A 22,933-nucleotide genomic window follows, 5' to 3' on the forward strand; every position below is an offset into this window, starting at 1 on the left:
TCCCCTCCCTAACTCTGTAACCCCCTCCAGCCCCCACACCCGTCCTTATCTCTGTAACCTGCTCCAGCCCCTACACCCCTCCCTAACTCTGTAACCTGCTCCAGCCGCTACACCCTTCCCTAACTCTGTAACCCCCTCCAGCCCCGACACCGTCCCTATCTCTGTAACCTCCTCCAGCCCCGACACCCCTCCCTCTCTCTGTAACACCCTCCAACCAAAACACACCTCTCTATCTCTGTAATCCCCTCCAGCCCCTACACCCCTCCCTATCTCTGTAATCCCCTCCAGCCACTACACCCCTCCCTATCTCTGTAACCTCCAACCCCAACACCTCTCCCAATCTCTGTAACCTCCTCCAGCCCCTACACTCCTCCCTAACTCTGTAATCCCCTCCAGCCCCTACACTGGTCCCTATCTCTGTAACCTCCTCCAGCCCCTACATCCTTCCCTATCTCTGTAACCTCCTCCAGCCCCTACACCCCTCCCTATCTCTGTAACCCACTCCAGCCCCTACACACCTCCCTATCTCTGTAACCTCCTTCAGCCCCTACACCCCTCCCTATCTCTGCAACCTCCTCCAGCCCCTACACCCCTCCCTATCTCTGTAACCTCCTCCAGCCCCGACACCCCTCCCTATCTCTGTAATCCCCTCCAGCCACGAAACCCCTCCCTATCTCTGTAACCTCCAGCCCCTACACCCCTCCCTATCTCTGTAACCCCCAGCCCCTACACACCTCCCTATCTCTGTAACCTCCTTCAGCCCCTACACCCCTCCCTATCTCTGCAACCCCCTCCAGCCCCTACACCACTCCCTATCTCTGTAACCTCTTCCAGCCCCTACATCCCTCCCTATCGCTGTAAGCCCCTCCAGCCCCGACACCCCTCCCTATCTTTGTAATCCCCTCCAGACCCTCACCCCTCACTATCTCTGTAACCTCCTCCAGCCCCTACACCGCTCCCTATCTCTGTAATCTCCTCCAGCCCTACACACCTCCCTATCTCTGTAACCCCCTCCAGCCCCTACACTCCTCCCTATCTCTGTAACCCCCTCCAGCCCCTACACCCATCCCTATTTCTGTAACCATCTCCAGCCCCTACACCCTCCCTATCTCTGTAACCTCCTCCAGCCTCTACACCACTCCCTATCTCTGTAACCCCTTCCAGCACCCTATACCCCTCCCTATCTCTGTAACCCCCTCCAGCCCCGACACCCATCCCTATTTCTGTAACCATCTCCAGCCCCTACACGCCTCACTATCTCTGTAACACCCTCCAGCCCCTACACCCTCCCTATCTATGTAACCTCCTCCAGCCTCTAAAGCACTCCCTATCTTTGTCACCCCCTTCAGCCCACTACACCCCTCCCTATCTCTGTCACCCCCTCGAGCCCCTACACTCCTCCCTATCTCTGTAACCCCCTCCAGCCTCAACACCCCTCCCTATCTCTGTAACCCTGCCAGCCCCTCCACCACTCCCGATCCCTGTAACCTCCTCCAGCGACTACACCCCTCCCTATCTCTGTAATCTCCTCCAGCCCATACAACCCTCACTATCTCTGTAACTTGCTGCAGCCCCTACACCCCTCCCTATCTCTGTAACGTCCTCCAGCCCCGACACTCCTCCCTATCTCTGTAACACTCTCCGGTTCTACACCCCTCCCCATCACTGTAACCTCCAGCCCCTACACCCTTCCCTATCTCTGTAACCCCCTCCAGCCCCGACACTCCTCCCTATCTCTGTAACACTCTCCGGTTCTACACCCCTCCCTATCTCTGTAACCTCCTCCAGCCCTGCACTCCTCCCTATTTCTGTAAACCCCTCCAGCCCGTACACCCCTCCCTATCTCTGTAACCCCTCCAGCCCCTACATCCCTCCCTATTTCTGTAACCCCCTCCAGCCCCTACACTCCTCCCTATCTCTGTAACCCCCTTCAGAAACTACACCCCTCCCTATCTCAGTAACCCCCTCCAGCCCCTACACCCTCCGTATCTCTGTAACACACTCCAGCACCAACACTTCTCAATCTCTGTAACCTCCTCCAGCCACTACACCGCTCCCTATCTCTGTAACCCCCTACACGCCTCCCTATCTCTGTAACCCTCTCCAGCCCCTACACCCCTCCCTATCTTTGTAAACTCCAGACCCTACACCCCATCCCTATCTCTGTAACCTCCTCCAGCACCTGCACCCCTCCCTATCTCTGTAACCTCCTCCAGCACCTATACCGCTCCCTATCTCTGTTACCCCCTCTATACCGTACACCCTTCCCTATCTCTGAAACCCCCTCCAGCCCCTAAACCCCTCCCTATCTCTGTAACATCCTCCAGTCCTGACACCACTCCCTATCTCTGTAACCCTCTCCAGCCCCTACACTCCTCCCGACCTCTGTAACCTCCAGCCCCTACACCCCTCCTTATCTTTGTAAACTCCAGCCCCTACACCCCATCCCTAACTCTGTAACTTCCTGCAGCCCCTACACCCCTCCCTATCTCTGTAATGTCCTCCAGCCCCGACACTCCTCCCTATCTCTGTAACACTCTCCGGTTCTACACCCCTCCCCATCACTGTAACCTCCAGCCCCTACACCCTTCCCTATCTCTGTAACCCCCTCCAGCCCGTACACCCCTCCCTATCTCTGTAACCCCTCCAGCCCCTACATCCCTCCCTATTTCTGTAACCCCCTCCAGCCCCTACACTCCTCCCTATCTCTGTAACCCCCTTCAGAAACTACACCCCTCCCTATCTCTCTAACGCCCTTCAGCACCTACACCCCTCCCTATCTCAGTAACCCCCTCCAGCCCCTACACCCTCCGTATCTCTGTAACACACTCCAGCACCAACACTTCTCAATCTCTGTAACCTCCTCCAGCCACTACACCGCTCCCTATCTCTGTAACCCCCTACAGCCCCTACACGCCTCCCTATCTCTGTAACCCACTCCAGCCCCTACACCCCTCCCTATCTTTGTAAACTCCAGACCCTACACCCCATCCCTATCTCTGTAACCTCCTCCAGCACCTGCAGCCCTCCCTATCTCTGTAACCTCCTCCAGCACCTACACCGCTCCCTATCTCTGTTACCCCCTCTATACCGTACACCCTTCCCTATCTCTGAAACCCCCTCCAGCCCCTAAAGTCCTCCCTATCTCTGTAACATCCTCCAGTCCTGACACCACTCCCTATCTCTGTAACCCTCTCCAGCCCCTACACTCCTCCCGATCTCTGTAACCTCCAGCCCCTACACCCCTCCCTATCTTTGTAAACTCCAGCCCCTACACCCCATCCCTATCTGTTACCCACTCCATACCGTACACCCTTCCCTATCTCTGAAACCCCCTCCAACCCATACACCCCTCCCTATCCCTGTAACCTCCTCCAGCCCCGACACCCCTCCCTATCTCTGTAACCTCCTCTTGCCCATACACCTCTCCCTATCTCTGTAACCCACTGCAGCCCCTACACTCCTCCCTATCTCTGTAACATCCTCAAGTCCTACACCCCTCCCTAACTCTGTAATACACTCCAGCCACTACACCCTCCCTATATCTGTTACCTCCTCAAGCCCCTACACCCGTCCCGATTTCTGTAAACCCCTCCAGCCCCGACACCCCTCCCAATGTCCGTAACCTCCTCCAGCCCCTACACCCCTCCCGATCTCTGGAACCTCCAGCCCCTACACCCCTCCCCATCACTGTAACCTCCAGCCCCTACACTCCTCCCTATATCTGTAACCCCCTCCAGCCGCTACACTCCTCCCTATCTCTGTAACCTCCAGCCCCTAGACCTCTCCCTATCTCTGTAATCTCCAGACCTACACACCTCCTATCTCTGTAACCTCCTTCGGCCCTATTCACCTCCCGACCTCTGTAAACCCCTCCAGCCCTACACCCCTTCCTATCTCTGTAACCCCCTCCAGCCCCTACACGCCTCCCTATCTCTGAAATCCCCTCCAGCCTCTACATCCCTCGCTATCTCTGTAACCCCCTCCAGCCCCTACACCCATCCCTATCTCTGTAACCCCCTCCAGTCCCTACACTCCTCCCCATCTCTGTACCCTCCAGCCCCTACACCCTTCCCTCTCGCTGTAACCTCCTCCAACACTACCACCCTCCCTATCTCTGAAAGCGCCAGCCCCTACACCCCTCCCTATCTCTGTAACCTCCTCCAACACTACACCCCTTCCTATCACTGTAACCTCCAGCCCCGACACCCCTCCCTATCTTCGTAAACTCCAGCCCCAACACCCCATCCCTATCTCTGAAACCTCCTCCAGCACCTGCACCCCTCCCTATCTTTGTAACCTCCTCCAGCACCTACACCCCTCCCTATCTCTGTTACCCACTCCATATCCAACACCCCTCCGTATCTCTGAAACCCCCTCCAGCCCCGACATCCCTTCCTATCTCTGTAACCTCCTCCAGCCACTACAGCTTCCCTGTCTCTGTAACCCCCCTCCAGCCTCGACACCCCTCCCTATCTCTGAAATCCCCTCCAGCCTCTACACCCCTCCCCATCTCAGAAACCCCCTCCAGCCCCTACCCCCTCCCTATCTCTGTAACACCCTCCGGCACCTACACCCCTCCCAATCTCTGAAACCACCTCCAGCCCCTTCAGCCTCCCTATCTCTAGAGCCACCTTCACCCCTACACCCCTCCCACTCTCATTAACACCCTCCAGCCAGTACACACCTCCCTATCTCTGGAAACCCCTCCAGCCTCTACCCCTTCCCTATCTCGATAACCCCCGCCAGCCCCAACACCCTTCCCTATCTCTGTAACTTGCTGCAGCCCCTACACCACTCCCTATCTCTGTAACCCACTTCAGCCCCGACACCCCTTTTATCTCTGTAACTCCCTCCAGCCATTAAACCCCTCCCTATCTTTGTAACCACCTCCAGTCCCTACACCCGCCTATCACTGTATCCTCCTCCAGCCTCTACACTCCTCCCTATCTCTGTGACCCCCTCCAGCCCCTACACCCCTCCCTATCTCTGTAACCTCCTCCAGCCCCTACACCCTTCCCTATCTCTGTAACCTCCAGCCCCTACACCCCTCCCTATCTCTGTAACCACCAGCCCCTACACCCCTCCCTATCTCTGTAACCACCAGCCCCTACACCCCTCTCTATCTCTGTAACCTCCAGACCCGACACACCTCCCTATCTCTGTAAGCTCCTCCAGCCACGACACCCCTCTCTATCTCTGTAACCTCCTCCAGCCCCTACAACCTGCCTATCTCTGCAACCTCCTCCAGCCCCTGCACCCTCCCTATCTCTGTAACCCCCTGAAGCCCCGATACCCCTCCCTATTACTGTAACCCTTTCCAGCCCGTACGCCACTTGCTATCTCTGTAACGTGCAGCCCCTTCACCCATTCCTATCTCTGTAACCTCCAGCCCCTACATCCCTCCCTTTCTCTGTAACCCGCTCCAGCCACGACACCCCTCCCTATCTCTGTAACCCCCTTCAACACCTACATCCCTTCCTATCTGTGTAACCTCCTCCAACCCTCCACTCCTCCCTATTAGTGTAACTCCCTCCAGCCCCTACATCCCTCCCTATGTCTGTAACCTCCAGCCCTTACACCCCTCCATATGTCTGTAACCTCCAGCCCCTACACCCCTCCCTATCTCTGTAACCTCCTCCAGCCCCTGCACCCCTCCCTATCTCTGTAGCCTCCTCCAGTCCGACAGCCCTCCTTATCTCTGTAACCCCATCCAGCCCTTACACCCCTCCCTATCTCTCTCACCCCTCCAGCCACTACACCCCTCCCTATCTCTGTAACCTCCTCCAGCCGCTACACCTTCCCTGTGTCTGTAAACCTCTCCAGCCCCGACAACCATCCCTTTCTCTGTAACCCCCTCCAACCCCTACACTCCATCCTATCTCATAAACCTACTCCAGCACCTACACCCCTCCCTATCTCTGTAACACCCTCCAGCACCTACACCCCTCCCTATCTCTGAAACCCGCTCCAGCCCCTACACCCTCCCTATCTCTGTCACCTCCTCCAGTCCATTCACCCTTCCCTATCTCTGGAACCTCCTCCAGCCACGACACCCCTCCCTATCTCTGTAACCCCCTCCAGCCCTTAAACACCTCCCTATCTCTGTAACCTCCTCCAGCCCCTACACCCCTTCCTATCTCAGTAACCCCCTCCAGCCCCGACTCCACTCCCTGTCTCTGTAACCCTCTCCAGCCCCTACACTCCTCCCTATCTTTGTAAACTCCAGCCCCTACACCCCATCTCTATCTCTGTCACCTCCTCCAGCACCTGCACCTTTCCCTATCTGTTACCCCCTCCATACCCTACACCCCCCCTATCTCTGAAACCCCCTCCAGCCCCTAAACCCCTCCCTATCTCTGTAACATCCTCCAGTCCCGACACCCCTCCCTATCCCTGTAACCTCCTCCAGCCACTACACCCCTCCCTATCTCTGTAACCTCCTCCAGCCCATACACCCCTCCCTATCTCTGTAACCCCCTGCAGCCCCTACACCCCTCCCTATCTCTGTAACGTCCTCCAGCCCCTACACTCCTCCCTATCTCTGTAACACCCTCCAGTCGTACACATCTCCCTATCTCTGTAATCCACTCCAGCCCCTACACCCTCCCTATCTCTTTAACCTCCTCCAGCCCCTACACCCCTCCCTATATCTGTAACCCCTTGCAGCCCCTACACCGCTCCCTATCTCTGTAACGCCCTCCAGCCCCTACACTCCTCCCTGTCTCTGTATAACCCTCCAGTCCTACACTTCTCCCTAACTTTGTAATCCACTCCAGCCCCTACACTCTCCCTATCTCTGTAACCTCCTCCAGCCCCTATACCCCTCCCTATATCTGTAACCCCCTCCAGCCCCTACACCCCTTCCTATCTCTGTAACGCCCTCCAGCCCCTACACCCCTCTCTATCTCTGAAGTCCCCTCCAGCCCCTACACCCCTCCATATCTCTGCAACCCACTCCAACCCCTCACCCTCCCTATCTCTGTAACCCGCTCCAACCCCTCACCCTCCCTATCTCTGTAACCCCCTTCAGCCCCTACACACTTCTGAGCCATCCAGTACGTCTCCGACTCTGGTCACCTTGGCAGCCAGGGCTCTCTTCTCGTCCAGCCACGAGTCCACGCTCGTCTAGGTGCGGATTCCTGAGCAGCGGCTCCCACGAAATAGCCGCTACTCCTAACTGGGGAGAGCTCTGGCTGGATGCGACCGTGCAAGAAGGAACGGTTCCCCAATTAACAAACGGTGCTGTGGGTTGTATTTTAGGCTGTGCTATGGAATCCTGGTCTTTAATGCAAAGGGGATGGTGTATAAAAGCAGGGAAGTCTTGCTACAGTTGTACAGGGTATTGGTGAGGCCACACCTGGAATACTGCGTGCAGTTTTGGTTTCCATATTTAAGAAAGGATATACTTGCTTTGGAGGCAGTTCAGAGAAGGTTCACAAGCTTGATTCCGGGGATGAGGGGGTTGACTTATGAGGAAAGGTTGAGTAGGTTGGGCCTCCACTCATTGGAATTCAGAAGAATGAGAGGTGATCTTATCAAAACGTATAAGATTATGAGGGAGCTTGACAAGGTGGATGCAGAGAGGATGTTTCCCCTGATGGGGGAGACTAGAACTAGGGGGCATGATCTTAGAATGAGGGGTCGCCCATTTAAAACTGAGATGAGGAGAAATTTCTTCTCTGAGGGTTGTAAATCTGTGGAATTCGCTGCCTCAGAGAGCTGTGGAAGCTGGGACGTTGAATAAATTTAAGACAGAAATAGACAGTTTCTTAACCAATAAGGGGATAAGGGGTTATGGGAACGGGCAGGGAAGTGGAGCTGAGTCCATGATCGGATCAGCCATGATCGTATTAAATGGCGGAGCAGGCTCGAGGGGCCGTATGGCCTACTCCTGCTCCTATTTCCTATGTTCTATCTCTGTAACCTCCTCCAGCCCCCACATCCCTCCTATCTCTGTAACCCCTTCCTGCCTTTACACCCCTCCCTATCTCTTTAACTCCCTCCAGCCCCTAAACACTCCATATCTCTGTAACCTCCCTATCTCTGTAACCTCCTCCAGCCCCTACACCTCTCTATATCTCTGTAACCTCCTCCAGCCCCTACACCCCTCCCTATCACTGTAACCACCAACCCCTACACCCCTCTCTATCTCTGGAACCTCCAGCCCCTACACCCCTCCGTATCTCTGTAACCTCCTCCAGCCCCTACACCCCTCCCTATTACTGTAACCTCCAGTCCCTACACCCCTCCCTATCACTGTAACCTCCAGCCCATTCAGCCCTCCCTATCTCTGTAACCTCCAGCCCCTACACCCCTCACTATCTCTGTAACCTCCTCCAGCCCCTACACCCCTCCATATCTCTGTAACTTCCTCCAGCCCCTACATTCCTCCCTATCTCTGTGACCTCCTCCAGCCTCTACACCCCTCCCTATCCCTGTAACCTCCTCGAGCCCCTACACCCCTCCCGATCTCTGTAATCTCCTCCAGCCACTACACCCCTTCCTATCACTGTAACCCCCTCCAGCCCCTACACCCCTCCCTAACTCTGTAACCTCCTCCAGCCACTACACCCCTTCCTATCACTGTAACCTCCTCCAGCCCCTACACCCCTCCCTAACTCTGTAACCTCCTCCAACTCCTACAACCCTCCCTATCCCTGTAACCCCCTCCAGCCGCTACACCCCACCCTATCTCTGTAACCCACTCCAGCCCTTACACCCCTCCCTATCTCTGTAACTCCTTCCAGCCCTTACACCCCTCCCTATCTCTGTAAATCCCTCCAGCCCCTACACCCCTCCCTATCTCTGTAACCTCCTCCAGCCCCTACACCCCTCCATATCTCTGTAACTTCCTCCAGCCCCTACATTCCTCCCTATGTCTGTAACCTTCTCCAGCCCCTACACCCCTCCCGATCACTGTAACCTCCTCCAGCCCCTACACCCATTCCTATCACTGTAACCTCCTCCAGCCCCTACACCCCTCCATATCTCTGTGACCTCCTCCAGCCTCTACACCCCTCCCTATCCCTGTAACCTCCTCGAGCCCCTACACCCCTCCCGATCTCTGTAATCTCCTCCAGCCCCTACACCCCTCCCTAACTCTGTAACCTCCTCCAGCCACTACACCCCTTCCTATCACTGTAACCTCCTCCAGCCCCTACACCCCTTCCTATCACTGTAACCTCCTCCAGCCCCTACACCCCTCCCTAACTCTGTAACCTCCTCCAACTCCTACAACCCTCCCTATCCCTGTAACCCCCTCCAGCCGCTACACCCCATCCTATCTCTGTAACCCACTCCAGCCCTTACACCCCCTCCCTATCTCTGTAACTCCTTCCAGCCCTTACACCCCTCCCTATCTCTGTAAATCCCTCCAGCCCCTACACCCCTCCCTATCTCTGTAACCTCCTCCAATGCCTACATCCCTCCCTATCTCTGTTACCTCCTCCAGCCCCCACATCCCTCCTATATCTGTAACCCCGTCCAGCCCCTACACCCCTCCCTATCTCTGTAACCCCCTCCAGCCCTTACACCCCTCCCTATCTCTGTAAATCCCTCCAGCCCCTACACCCCTCCCTATCTCTGTAACCCCCTCCAGCCCCTACACCCCTCCCTATCTCTGTAACCCCCTCCAGCCCCTACACCCCTCCCTATCTCTGTAAATCCCTCCAGCCCCTACACCCTTCCCTATCTCTGTAACCTCCTCCAGCCCCTACACCCCTCCCTATCTCTGTAACCCCCTCCAGCCCCTACACCCCTCCCTATCTCTGTAAATCCCTCCAGCCCCTACACCCTTCCCTATCTCTGTAACCTCCTCCAGCCCCTACACCCCTCCCTATCTCTGTAAATCCCTCCAGCCCCTACACCCCTCCCTATCTCTGTAACTTCCTCCAGCCCCTACACCCCTTCCTATCTGTGTAACCCCTGCCCCACACACAAGGGGCGGGGTTTCGGGATGCGAGCCGCTGATTGGCCGGAATTGGCGCGCGGCCAGTGCAGCGAGCGGACCGTGAGGTACCGATACCCTATAGACACCCTGTAGAATGTACAGAAAGCCTATAGATTGTGTATATATCGGATAGTGTGTGTAGCCTCCCTATCGAATGTGCAATGACTGTAAAATGTGTAGATGGGTATATAATGTATAGAAACCCCATAGCATGCCTACAGACCCCATATAATGTGTAGATACCCAATGGAGAGAAACGTTAGAATCCACATTGTGTGTGTATGTATATATATATATATATATCGAGAGAGAGACTATAGAATCCACACTATGTATATATATATATATATATAGAGAGAGAGAGACTATAGAATCCACACTGTGTATGTATATATATATATATATATATGGAGAGAGAGAGAGACTATAGAATCCACACTGTATGTATATATATATATATATATATAGAGAGAGACTATAGAATCCACACTGTGTGTATGTGTATATATATATATATATATAAATATAGAGAGAGACTATAGAATCCGCACTGTATGTATGTGTATATATATATATATATAGAGAGAGAGAGAGAGAGTATAGAATCCACACTGTGTATGTCTATATATATATATATATATATATATGTAGAGAGAGAGACTATAGAATCCACACTTTGTGTGTGTGTGTATATATATATATATATATAGAGAGAGACTATAGAATCCACATTGTGTGTATAGAGAGAGAGAGAGACTATAGAATCCGCACGGTGTGTATGTATATGTGTATATATATATAGAGAGAGAGACTATAGAATCCGCACTGTGTAGAGAGAGAGAGAGAGTATACAATCCACTCTGTATATATATATATATAGAGAGAGACTATAGAATCCGCACTGTGTGTATGTATATATATATATATATATAGAGAGAGAGAGAGTATACAATCCACTCTGTGTATATATAGAGAGAGAGAGACTATAGAATCCACACTATGTGTATGTGTATACACATATATATATATACAGAGAGAGAGAGACTATAGAATCCACACTGTGTGTATGTGTGTGTATATATATATATATATATAAACAGAGAGAGAGACTATAGAATCCGCACTGTGTGTGTGTGTGTATATATATATATATATATATACAGAGAGAGAGAGACTATAGAATCCGCACTGTGTGTGTGTGTGTGTATATATATATATATATATATATAGAGAGAGAGAGAGACTATAGAATCCATACTGTGTGTATGTGTGTATATATATATATAGAGAGAGAGAGAGAGTATAGAATCCACACTGTGTATGTGTGTGTATATATATAGAGAGAGAGCTAGTATAGAATCCACTCTGCGTGTGTGTATATATATATAGAGAGAGAGAGACGATAGAATCCACACTGTGTGTGTGTGTGTATATATATATAGAGAGAGATACAGAAAAGAATCCACTCTGTGTGTATGTGTGTGTATATGTCGAGAGAGAGACTATAGAATCCACACTGCGTGTATATTTATATATATATATATATTGAGAAAGGGAGAGATTATAGAATCCATGCAGTATATATATATAAATAGTGTTCATGGAGAGAGATTATAGAATCCGCAGTACATGTGTATAAAGATACTTTAGAATCCATACAGTATATATGCAGTGTGTGCATAGAAACCCTATAGAATGCGCACACAGTATAGAGAGACGATAGGATCGACACAGAATGTATAGAAACTCCCTATCTTCCATATACTCTGTGTATAGTGTATGGAGGCCATATATAATGTATGTAAGGCACATTTACTATATTGGAACCGGATACATAAGAACATAAAAACATAAGAACATAAAAATTAGGAACAGGAGTAGGCCATCTAGCCCCTCGAGCCTGCTCCGCCATTCAATAAGATCATGGCTGATCTGGCCGTGGACTCAGCTCCACTTACCCGCCCTCTCCCCGTAACCCTTAATTCCCTTATTGCTTAAAAATCTATCTATCTGTGACTTGAATACATTCAATGAGCTAGCCTCAACTGCTTCCTTGGGCAGAGAATTCCACAGATTCACAACCCTCTGGGAGAAGAAATTCCTTCTCAACTCGGTTTTAAATTGGCTCCCCCGTATTTTGAGGCTGTGCCCCCTAGTTCTAGTCTCCCCGACCAGTGGAAACAACCTCTCTGCCTCTGTCTTATCTATCCCTTTCATGATTTTAAATGTTTCTACAAGATCACCCCTCATCCTTCTGAACTCCAACGAGTAAAGACCCAGTCTACTCAATCTATCATCATAAGGTAACCCCCTCATCTCCGGAATCAGCCTCGTGAATCGTCTCTGTACCCCCTCCGAAGCCAGTATATCCTTCCTTAAGTAAGGTGACCAAAACTACATGCAGTACTCCAGGTGCGGCCTTACCAATACCCTATACAGTTGCAGCAGGACCTCCCTGCTTTTGTACTCCATCCGTCTCGCAATGAAGGCCAACATTCCATTCGCCTTCCTGATTACCTGCTGCACCTGGAAACTTAACTTTTTGGGATTCATGCACAAGGACCCCCAGGTCCCTCTGTATCTCAGCATGTTGTAATTTCTCCCCATTCAAATAATATTCCCTTTTCCTGTTTTTTTTCCCCAAGGTGGATGACCTCACATTTTCCGACATTGTATTCCATCTGCCAAACCTTCACCCATTCGCTTAATTTATCCAAATCTCTTTGCAGCCTCTCTGTATCCTCTACACAACCCGCTTTCCCACTAATCTTAGTGTCATCTGCAAATTTTGTTACACTACACTCTGCCCCCTCTTCCAGGTCATCTATGTATATTGTAAACAGTTGTGGTCCCAGCACCGATCCCTGTGGCACACCACTAACCACCGATTTCCAACCCGAAAAGGACCCATTTATCCCGACTCTCTGCTTTCTGTTCGCCAGCCAATTCTCTATCCATGCTAATACATTTCCTCTGACTCCGCGTACCTCTAGTAACCTGCAGTAACCTTTTGTGTAGCACCTTATCGAATGCCTTTTGGAAATCTAAATACACCACACCCATCGGTACACCTCTATCCACCATGCTCGTTATATCCTCAAAGAATTCCAGTAAATTAGTTAAACATGATTTCCCCTTCATGAATCCATGCTGCGTCTGCTTGATTGCACTGTTCCTATCTAGATGTCCCGCTATTTCTTCCTTAATGATAGTTTCAAGCATTTTCCCCACTACAGATGTTAAACTAACTGGCCTATAGTTACCTGCCTTTTGTCTGCCCCCTTTTTAAACAGAGGCGTTACATGAGCTGCTTTCCAATCCGCTGATACCTCCCCAGAGTCCAGAGAATTTTGGTAGATTAAAACGAATGCATCTGCTATAACTTCCGCCATCACTTTTAATACCCTGGGATGCATTTCATCAGGACCAGGGGACTTGTCTACCTTGAGTCCCATTAGCCTGTCCAGCACTACCCCCCTAGTGATAGTGATTGTCTCAAGGTCCTCCCTTCCCACATTCCTGTGACCAGCAATTTTTGGCATGGTTTTTGTGTCTTCCACTGTGAAGACCGAAGCAAAATAATTGTTTAAGGTCTCAGCCATTTCCACATTTCCCATTATTAAATCCCCCTTCTCATCTTCTAAGGGACCAACATTTACTTTAGTCACTCTTTTCCGTTCTATATATTTGTAAAAGCTTTCACTATCTGTTTTTATGTTTTGCGCAAGTTTACCTTCGTAATCTATCTTTCCTTTCTTTATTGCTTTTTTAGTCATTCTTTGCTGTTGTTTAAAATTTTCCCAATCCTCTAGTTTTCCACTAACCTTGGCCACCTTATACGCATTGGTCTTTGATTTGATACTCTCCTTTATTTCCTTGGTTATCCATGGCTGGTTATCCCTTCTCTTACCGCCCTTCTTTTTCACTGGAATATATTTTTGTTGAGCACTATGAAAGAGCTCCTTAAAAGTCCTCCACTGTTCCTCAATTGTGCCACCGTTTAGTCTGTGTTTCCAGTCTACTTTAACTAACTCTGCCCTCATCCCACTGTAGTCCCCTTTGTTTAAGCATAGTATGCTCGTTTGAGACACTACTTCCTCACCCTCAATCTGTATTACAAATTCAACCATACTGTGATCACTCATTCCGAGAGGATCTTTTACTAGGAGATCATTTATTATTCCTGTCTCATTACACAGGACCAGATCTAAGATAGCTTGCTCCCTTGTCGGTTCTGTTACATACTGTTCTAAGAAACAATCCCGTATGCATTCTTTGAATTCCTCCTCCAGGCTACCCCATGCGATTTGAGTTGGCCAATCGATATGTAGGTTAAAATCCCCCATGATTACTGCCATTCCTTTTACACACGCCTCTATTATTCCCTTGATTATTGCCCTCCCCACCGTGAAGTTATTATTTGGGGACCTATAAACTACACCCACCAGTGACTTTTCCCCCTTACTATCTCTAATCTTCACCCACAATGATTCAACATTTTGTTCATTAGAGCCAATATCGTCTCTCACAACTGCCCTGATATCATCCTTTATTAACAGAGCTACCCCGCCTGCTTTCCCTTCTTGTCTATCTTTCCGAATCGTCAGATACCCATGTATGTTTAATTCCCAGTCTTGGCCACCCTGCAACCATGTTTCTGTAATGGCCACCAAATCATACCCATTTGTAATGATTTGTGCTGTCAACTCATTTACTTTATTTCGAATGCTGCATGCGTTTAGGTAGAGTGTTTTAATCCTAGTTTTTAAACCATGATTTTTAGTTTTGACCCCTACTGCAGCCCCTTTCTATTCAGTGGCCCTTTTTGTTTTTTGCCTTGGGTTTCTCTGCCCTCCACTTTTACTCATCTGCTTTCTGTCTTTTGCTTTTGTCTCCTTTTTGTTTCCCTCTGTCTCCCTGCATTGATTCCCATCCCCCTGCCATATTAGTTTAACTCCTCCCCAACAGCACGAGCAAACACTCCCCCTAGGACATTGGTTCCGGTCCTGCCCAGGTGTAGACCGTCCGGTTTGTACTGGTCCCACCTCCCTCAGAACCTGTTCCAATGCCCCAAGAATTTGAATCCCTCCCTGCTGCACCACTGCTCAAGCCACGTATTCATCTGCGCTATCCTGCGATTCCTACTCTGACTATCACGTGGCACGGTAGCAATCCCGAGATTACTACTTTTGAGGTCCTACTTTTTAATTTAGCTCCTAGCTCCTTAAATTCGTCTCGTAGGACCTCATCCCTTTTTTTTACCTATGTTGTTGGTACCAATGTGCACCACGACAACTGGCTGTTCTCCCTCCCTTTTTAGAATGTCCTGCACCCACTCCGAGACATCCTTGACCCTTGCACCAGGGAGGCAACATACCATCCTGGAGTCTCGGTTGCGGCCGCAGAAACGCCTATCTATTCCCCTTACAAGTGAATCCCCTATCACTATAGCTCTCCCACTCTTTTTCCTGCCCTCCTGTGCAACAGAGCCAGCTACGGTGCCATGAACTTGGCTGCTGCTGCCCTCCCCTGATGAATCATCCCCCTCAACAGTACCCAAAGCAGTGTATCTGTTTTGCAGGGGGATACCGCAGGGGACCCCTGCACTACCTTCCTTGCACTCCTCTTCCTGCTGGTCTTCCATTCCCTAGCTGGCTGTGGACCCTTCATCTGTGGTAAGACCAACTCGCTACACGTGCTACTCACGTCATTCTCAGCATCGTGGATGCTCCAGAGTGAATCCACCCTCAGCTCCAATTCCGCAACGCGGTCCGTCAGGAGCTGGAGGCAGATACACTTCCCGCACACGTAGTCATCAGTGTCCCTGAGTTCCCACATGGTACAGGAGGAGCATATCACGTGACCGAGCTCTCCTGCCATGACTTAACCCTTAGATACACTTAAATTGGCAACAACAATGTTAACAGGTTACTTACTGATCTAAAAGAGAAAAAGAAAAGCTACTCACCAATCACCAGCCAATCACTTACCCCCTTGGCTGTGACATCACCTTTTGATTTCTTTCTACTTCTTTTTTGCCTTCTCTCCCCGCTGCAGCTGCACAGGTACGCCTCTCACTGCCGCTGAGCCTTTATAGGCCTCACCAACGCATCGAACTCCCGCCTCTGACTGCCGCCGCCTCTCGCTGCCGCTGGGCCTTTTATAGGCCTCACCAACGCATCGAACTCCCGCCTCTCGCTGCCGCTGAGCCTTTATAGGCGCTATAGCAGCATACATTTTGTAACCCCCGTGTATTGTCTCGCAACTGAATAAAAAGTATACAACCCGCTTGAAATACATCATCATCATCATCGGCAGTTCCTCAGGGTCGAGGACTCCTTGCTTCCACACTAAAAGTGAATACTCAGGTGACTGTCGGAGGGGCAGTACTGAGGGAGTGCTGCACTGTTGGAGGGGCAGTACTGAGGGAGTGCTGCACTGTTGGAGGGGCAGTACTGAGGGAGCGCCGCACTGTCGGAGGGGCAGTACTGAGGGAGTGCTGCACTGTTGGAGGGGCAGTACTGAGGGAGCGCCGCACTGTCGGAGGGGCAGTACTGAGGGAGCGCCGCACTGTCGGAGGGGCAGTACTGAGGGAGCGCCGCACTGTCGGAGGGGCAGTACTGAGGGAGCGCCGCACTGTCGGAGGGGCAGTACTGAGGGAGTGCTGCACTGTTGGAGGGGCAGTACTGAGGGAGCGCCGCACTGTCGGAGGGGCAGTACTGAGGGAGCGCCGCACTGTCGGAGGGGCAGTACTGAGGGAGCGCCGCACTGTCGGAGGTGCCGTCTTTCGATGTAATGTTAAACCGAGGTTTCGTCTGCCCTCTCAGGTGGGCGTACAGACCCCAGGCCACTATTTCGAAGAAGAGCAGGGGGAGTTCCCCCCGGGGTTCTGTGGCCAATATTTATCCCTCCACCAACATCACTCTCACAGATTATCTGGTCATTATCGGCATTGCAGATTGAGGAGCATTGCTGTGTGCGAATTGGTAGCCGCATACATCGTGTGTAGACTCAAAGCTGCTGCATCAATGCACGCTCTTGTTGTGACTGACACTGGGATATTTTTCAGGCAAGCTGCGATGGGGAGCGTTCCCAGCAAACGGAGTGAGCACGGAAGCAGGAGGGGACGAACCCCCCCTGGCCCCACGGGTGAAGTGACTTCGTCCAGATCAGGAATCGTCGTGAGCCAAAGGAAAGTCAGTCTGCCGAGCGCAGCAGGTGGGTGGCTTCATCGTCATTCCCATCACAGGAGCTGGAACATTCCTTGGTTACGCCATTCCTGGGGGGCACAGGCAGCAGGTGGGCCGCGGTGAGGGAGGCATGGGCAGTGGTGAGGGGGGGCATGGGCAGTGGTGAGGGTGGGCATGGGCAGTGGTGAGGGTGGGTATGGGCAGTGGTGAGGGTGGGTATGGGCAGTGGTGAGGGTGGGCATGGGCAGTGGTGAGGGGGGGTATGGGCAGTGGTGAGGGTGGGTATGGGCAGTGGTGAGGGTGGGCATGGGCAGTGGTGAGGGTGGGTATGGGCAGTGGTGAGGGTGGGTATGGGCAGTGGTGAGGGTGGGCATGGGCAGTGGTGAGGGTAGGTATGGGCAGTGGTGAGGGTGGGCATGGGCAGTGGTGAGGGTAGGTATGGGCAGTGGTGAGGGTAGGTATGGGCAGTGGTGAGGGTGGGCATGGGCAGTGGTGAGGGTGGGCATGGGCAGTGGTGAGGAGGGCATGGGCAGTGGTGAGGGTGGGTATGGGCAGTGGTGAGGGGGGCATGGGCAGTGGTGAGGGTGGGTATGGGCAGTGGTGAGGAGGGCATGGGCAGTGGTGAGGGTGGGTATGGGAAGTGGTGAGGGTGGGTATGGGCAGTGGTGAGGGGGGCATGGGCAGTGGTGAGGGTGGGTATGGGCAGTGGTGAGGGTGGGTATGGGCAGTGGTGAGGGGGGCATGGGCAGTGGTGAGGGGGGCATGGGCAGTGGTGAGGGGGGCATGGGCAGTGGTGAGGGGGGCATGGGCAGTGGTGAGGGGGGCATGGGCAGTGGTGGGAGGGGCACAGGCAGTGGTGAGGGTGGGCATTTACTGCCCGTGTTCCTGTGGGGCTAGCAGGCTGTTTTCCCTCTGGCTGGAGAGTTTAGAACGTAAGAACATAAGGAATAGGAGCAGGAGTCAGCCATTCGGCCCCTCGATCCTGCTCCGCCATTCAATAAGATCATGGCTGATCATTGACCTCAACTCCACTTTCCCGCCCGATCTTCATACCTCTTGATTCCCCCTAAAGTTAAAAAACCTAGGGATTTCAACCTTGAATATCCTCAGCCCTCTGGGGCAGAGAATTGCAAAGAATCACAACCCTCTCTGAGTGAAAACATTCCTCCTTATCTCTGTCTTAATGGCCTTCCCCTTATCCTGAGACTGTGCCCCCTGTTTCTGGACTCCCCAGCCCGGGGGAAACACCCTCTCAGCATCTACCCTGTCAATCCCCCTCCGAATCTTGTATGTTTCAATGAGATAACCTCTCATTCTTCTAAACTCCAGGGAGTATCGGCCCACTCTACACAATCTCTCCTCATAAGACAACCCTCTCATCCCAGCGATCAATCTGGTGAACCTCCGTTGTACCGGCTCCAAGGCAAGTGTATCCTTCCTTCGATACAGAGACCCAAACTGTGCGCAGTACTCCAGGCGTGGTCTCACCAGGGCCCTGTACAGTTGTTACAGGACTTCCTGGGGCCGAAATTGAGGTCCGTCTGAAAGGGGTTGCATCTGCCGCTTTTTGGGCTCCTTTACTGCCGCGATCCTTGAGTGGGAAACCCGACCTAAATTCACAGATTAAAAGAAAAATGGCGCCCAGCGGTATTGGCCGGCGGGAATCGGGACGTTGCCACATTGTGGGTGAGTACGTTGGCACCGAGTTTCCACCCAGAAATTCACCTTGTGAATGAGCTCTGAGTGAGCCACTGCTCCCTGGCCTTAAAGGCTGTGTTTGCAGCTCGGCCCTGGGAGGGGAGGCCTTCGGCTGGGCCCTGGAAGGGAAGGCCTTCGGCTGGGCCCTGGGAGGGGAGGCCTTCGAAGCTCGGCCCTGGGAGGGGAGGCCTTCGAAGCTCGGCCCTGGGAGAGAAGGCCTTCGGTTGGGCCCTGGGAGGGGAGGCCTTCGGCTGGGCCCTGGAAGGGGAGGCCTTCGGCTGGGTCCTGGGAGGGGAGGCCTTCGAAGCTCGGTCCTGGGAGGGAAGGCCTTCGGCTGGGCCCTGGGAGGGGAGGCCTTCGGCTGGGTCCTGGGAGGGGAGGCCTTCGAAGCTCGGCCCTGGGAGGGGAGGCCTTCGGCTGGGTCCTGGGAGGGGAGGCCTTCGAAGCTCGGTCCTGGGAGGGAAGGCCTTCGGCTGGGCCCTGGGAGGGGAGGCCTTCGGCTGGGCCCTGGGAGGGGAGGCCTTCGGCTGGGCCCTGGGAGGGGAGGCCTTCGGCTGGGCCCTGGGAGGGGAGGCCTTCGGCTGGGCCCTGGGAGGGAAGGCCTTCGGCTGGGTCCTGGGAGGGAAGGCCTTCGGCTGGGTCCTGGGAGGGGAGGCCTTCGAAGCTCGGCCCTAGGAGGGGAGGCCTTCGAAGCGCGGCCTTGGGAAGGGAGGCCTTCGGCTGGATGACATGGCTGCTGGACCTGCTGGGTGCATTGCCAGCAGGGCAGCCCGCTTCTCTGACAGAGAATTGGAGATGCTCAGGCAGGCTGTGGAGAGGGGGGAGGGGTTTACTCCGATACAGGCTGTGGGGGGAGGGGGGAGGGGTTTACCCCTATACAGGCTGTGGGGGGAGGGGGGAGGGGTTTACCCCGATACAGGCTGTGGGGGGAGGGGGGAGGGGTTTACCCCGATACAGGCTGTGGGGGGAGGGGGAGGGGTTTACCCCGATACAGGCTGTGGGGGGAGGGGGGAGTGATTTACCCCTATACAGGCTGTGGGGGGAGGGGGGAGTGATTTACCCCTATACAGGCTGTGGGGGGAGGGGGGAGGGGTTTACCCCGATACAGGCTGTGGGGGGAAGGGGCGAGTCCTGTACCCCGATACAGAAAGACCGACTCGGCAGGTTTTCACAAATGCTGGAGGTGGCGACGTCTCTGGGACCTCCATTGATGACCGACTGCCTCCCAGCGCAGAAAAATGCTGAACGACATCATCCGTCTGAAGAAAATGAGTACCTGTCCCACCCGCTGCGGACCTTCCATCTGCGAGCCTCTCCTTCCTCCGTTTCTCATCTCCCACCTTCACCCTATAGTCACTGAAGCAGCATTTCACTGTGGAGGCCTCCCTATATGTGTGTGTGTGTGTTCTCGCAACGGAGACTCCCGATCAGCTCACAGTTGCAGCTGTACGTCCGGCACACACACTTGTGCTCCCATTTCTGAGGCCCCCTCACACGGTGGCTCAGCAACGTTCTGTGTTTTGTGACTGAGTTTGCTCACACCCGCTCGGAGCGTAGCAGAGGAGGACTGCAGGAGATACAGCTGCTCACACCCTTGGAGGAGAGGATAGAGGCGCTACTGAGCACACATGCTGCCTTCCCAATGACCCCCGGCACTGCCGATACCCCTGTGACCCCGGCACTGGCAATGCCCCCGTGAGCCCCGGCACTGCCGATGCCCCGTGACCCCCGGCACTGCCGATGCCCCTGTGACCCCCGGCACTGCCAATGCCGATGCCCTTGTGAGCAGTGTGGATAAGTGAGGCCCTCCTTTAATACTCCCTGAAGCGCCAACACCTACTGTGCCTTTCCCTCTGAGGGTGTGCAAGTTGCAGCCTCCATGCGTCAATTCCATCCCTCCCTCCCCCTCATGGCAGCCCTTGTGCTGTTTGAGCTTGCAGATGGGAGGTCCATTGACAGCCAGCGAGTGGGTCCTAGCGCTGGGAGGGAAATGACCGACCACAACCTGGGCAACAATGAAAGCTGAGACCAGGGAGGAGATGCTGAGATGGAGATTGCGAGGCGAGGCCTGGAAAGCAGCCTTGAGGGGCCAGAAAGCCCTGGGGTTCCTGACAGCATAGAGGACATTGGGGCCTCGAGCCGACATGGCACGCAGGAGCCCCCTTCATCCGTTGGCGACAACTCCCATGGGGCAGAGGAGGAGGGGGGGGGGGCACTGATGACTGCGATGAGGCAGAGGGTGAGGGGTGCACTGCTGACTGCGATGAGGGTGAGGGGGTGCACTGCTGACTGCGTTGAGGGGGAGGGGGCCACTGCTGGCTGCACCATGTCACTGCTCCCACTCACACGCGCCAGATACCGGAGTACGCGGTTGGGTACCTTAGATATAGCCGCGGTGTCGGCACTGGGTGTTCCACCGGGGCCTAGCGGGCTGCAGCATGGTGAGGGGCAGTGGCAAGGGTGCCAGACAGGCTGTCGGAAGTGGTGAGGAGTGTGTCGGAGTCTGCCTCCCGCATACTCGACAGCTCTGCGCATTGGATGGAGCCCATCATTGCCAGTGTGCAGGCGATGGTGGACTCCCAGAGAGACCGTGCGGATCCAGCTGTGAAGCTGCAACCTGCAGGTGATGTGGCAGCTGCCATTGCAGCACAGGCGCGAGGGAATAAGTGCATCAGCGGTGGACTGGAGAGGAGGGTCGCGGCACTGGAAGCTCAGAATGCTCTTGTGCACTCTGGGCAACAGGCCACGGAGCGTCAAACTGCTGCCATCTCTGGTGGCCTTGAGACTGTGACTGCTTTCATCACCCCTCGACACCTCAGTGTTGCCTTCGCGGCTGTGTCCACCACAGGCCACGGGGGACTGGGCCACAGGGGACTGGGGATTGGGCAACAGGGGATTGGACCACAGGCGATTGGGCCACAGGGGACTGGGCCACTGGGGACTGGGCCACAGGGGACTTGGCCACAGGGGACTGGGCCAGTGGGGACTGGGCCACAGGGGACTGGGCCACAGGGGACTGGGCCCCTAGGGACTGGGCCACAGGGGACTGGGCCACTGGGGACTGGACCACAGGGGACTGGGACAAAGGGGATTGGGCCACAGGGGATTAGGCCACTGGGGACTGGGCCACTGGGGACTGGGCCACAGGGGATTGGGCCATGGGGGGACTGGGGACTGGGCCCCAGGGGATTGGGCCACTGGGGACTGGGCCACAGGGGACTGGGCCACAGGGGACTGGGCCACTGGGGACTGGGCCACTGGGGACTGGACCACAGGGGACTGGGCCAAAGGGGATTGGGCCAAAGGGGATTGGGCCACAGGGGATTAGGCCACTGGGGACTGGGCCACTGGGGACTGGGCCACAGGGGATTGGGCCATGGGGGGACTGGGGACTGGGCCCCAGGGGATTGGGCCACTGGGGACTGGGCCACAGGGGACTGGGCCACAGGGGACTGGGCCACTGGGGACTGGGCCACTGGGGACTGGACCACAGGGGACTGGGCCAAAGGGGATTGGGCCAAAGGGGATTGGGCCACAGGGGATTAGGCCACTGGGGACTGGGCCACTGGGGACTGGGCCACAGGGGACTGGGCCAAAGGGGATTGGGCCACAGGGGACTGGGCCACTGGGGACTGGGCCACAGGGGACTGGGCCACAGGGGACTGGGCCACTGGGGACTGGGCCACAGGGGATTGGGCCACAGGGGATTAGGCCACTGGGGACTGGGCCACTGGGGACTGGGCCACAGGGGATTGGGCCATGGGGGGACTGGGACTGGGCCACAGGGGATTGGGCCACTGGGGACTGGGCCACAGGGGACTGGGCCACAGGGGACTGGGCCACTGGGGACTGGGCCACAGGGGATTGGGCTACTGGGGACTGGTCCACAGGGGACTGGGCCACAGGGGACTGGGGATTGGGCAACAGGGGATTGGACCACAGGCGATTGGGCCACAGGGGACTGGGCCACTGGGGACTGGGCCACAGGGGACTTGGCCACAGGGGATTAGGCCACAGGGGACTGGGCCAAAGGGGATTGGGCCACAGGGGATTAGGCCACTGGGGACTGGGCCACTGGGGACTGGGCCACTAG

General features: G+C 54.3%; 1 protein-coding gene across 1 annotated transcript in view; it reads left to right on the plus strand.

Moving 5' to 3' along the window:
• The first annotated feature begins 9,950 nt into the window (after positions 1-9,950).
• The window catches only part of LOC139275700 (NACHT, LRR and PYD domains-containing protein 12-like), a 190,018-nt gene continuing 177,035 nt past the window's right edge, over positions 9,951-22,933 (plus strand). The window contains exons 1-2 of the mRNA XM_070892876.1: positions 9,951-10,017; positions 17,022-17,170. Coding sequence (XP_070748977.1) covers positions 9,959-10,017; positions 17,022-17,170 — 208 coding nt within the window. The 5' untranslated portion in view covers positions 9,951-9,958. The remainder of the gene's footprint in view (positions 10,018-17,021; positions 17,171-22,933) is intronic.

The sequence above is a fragment of the Pristiophorus japonicus genome, chromosome 11 (genome assembly GCF_044704955.1).
Source record: "Pristiophorus japonicus isolate sPriJap1 chromosome 11, sPriJap1.hap1, whole genome shotgun sequence".
Lineage (NCBI taxonomy): Eukaryota > Metazoa > Chordata > Chondrichthyes > Pristiophoridae > Pristiophorus > Pristiophorus japonicus.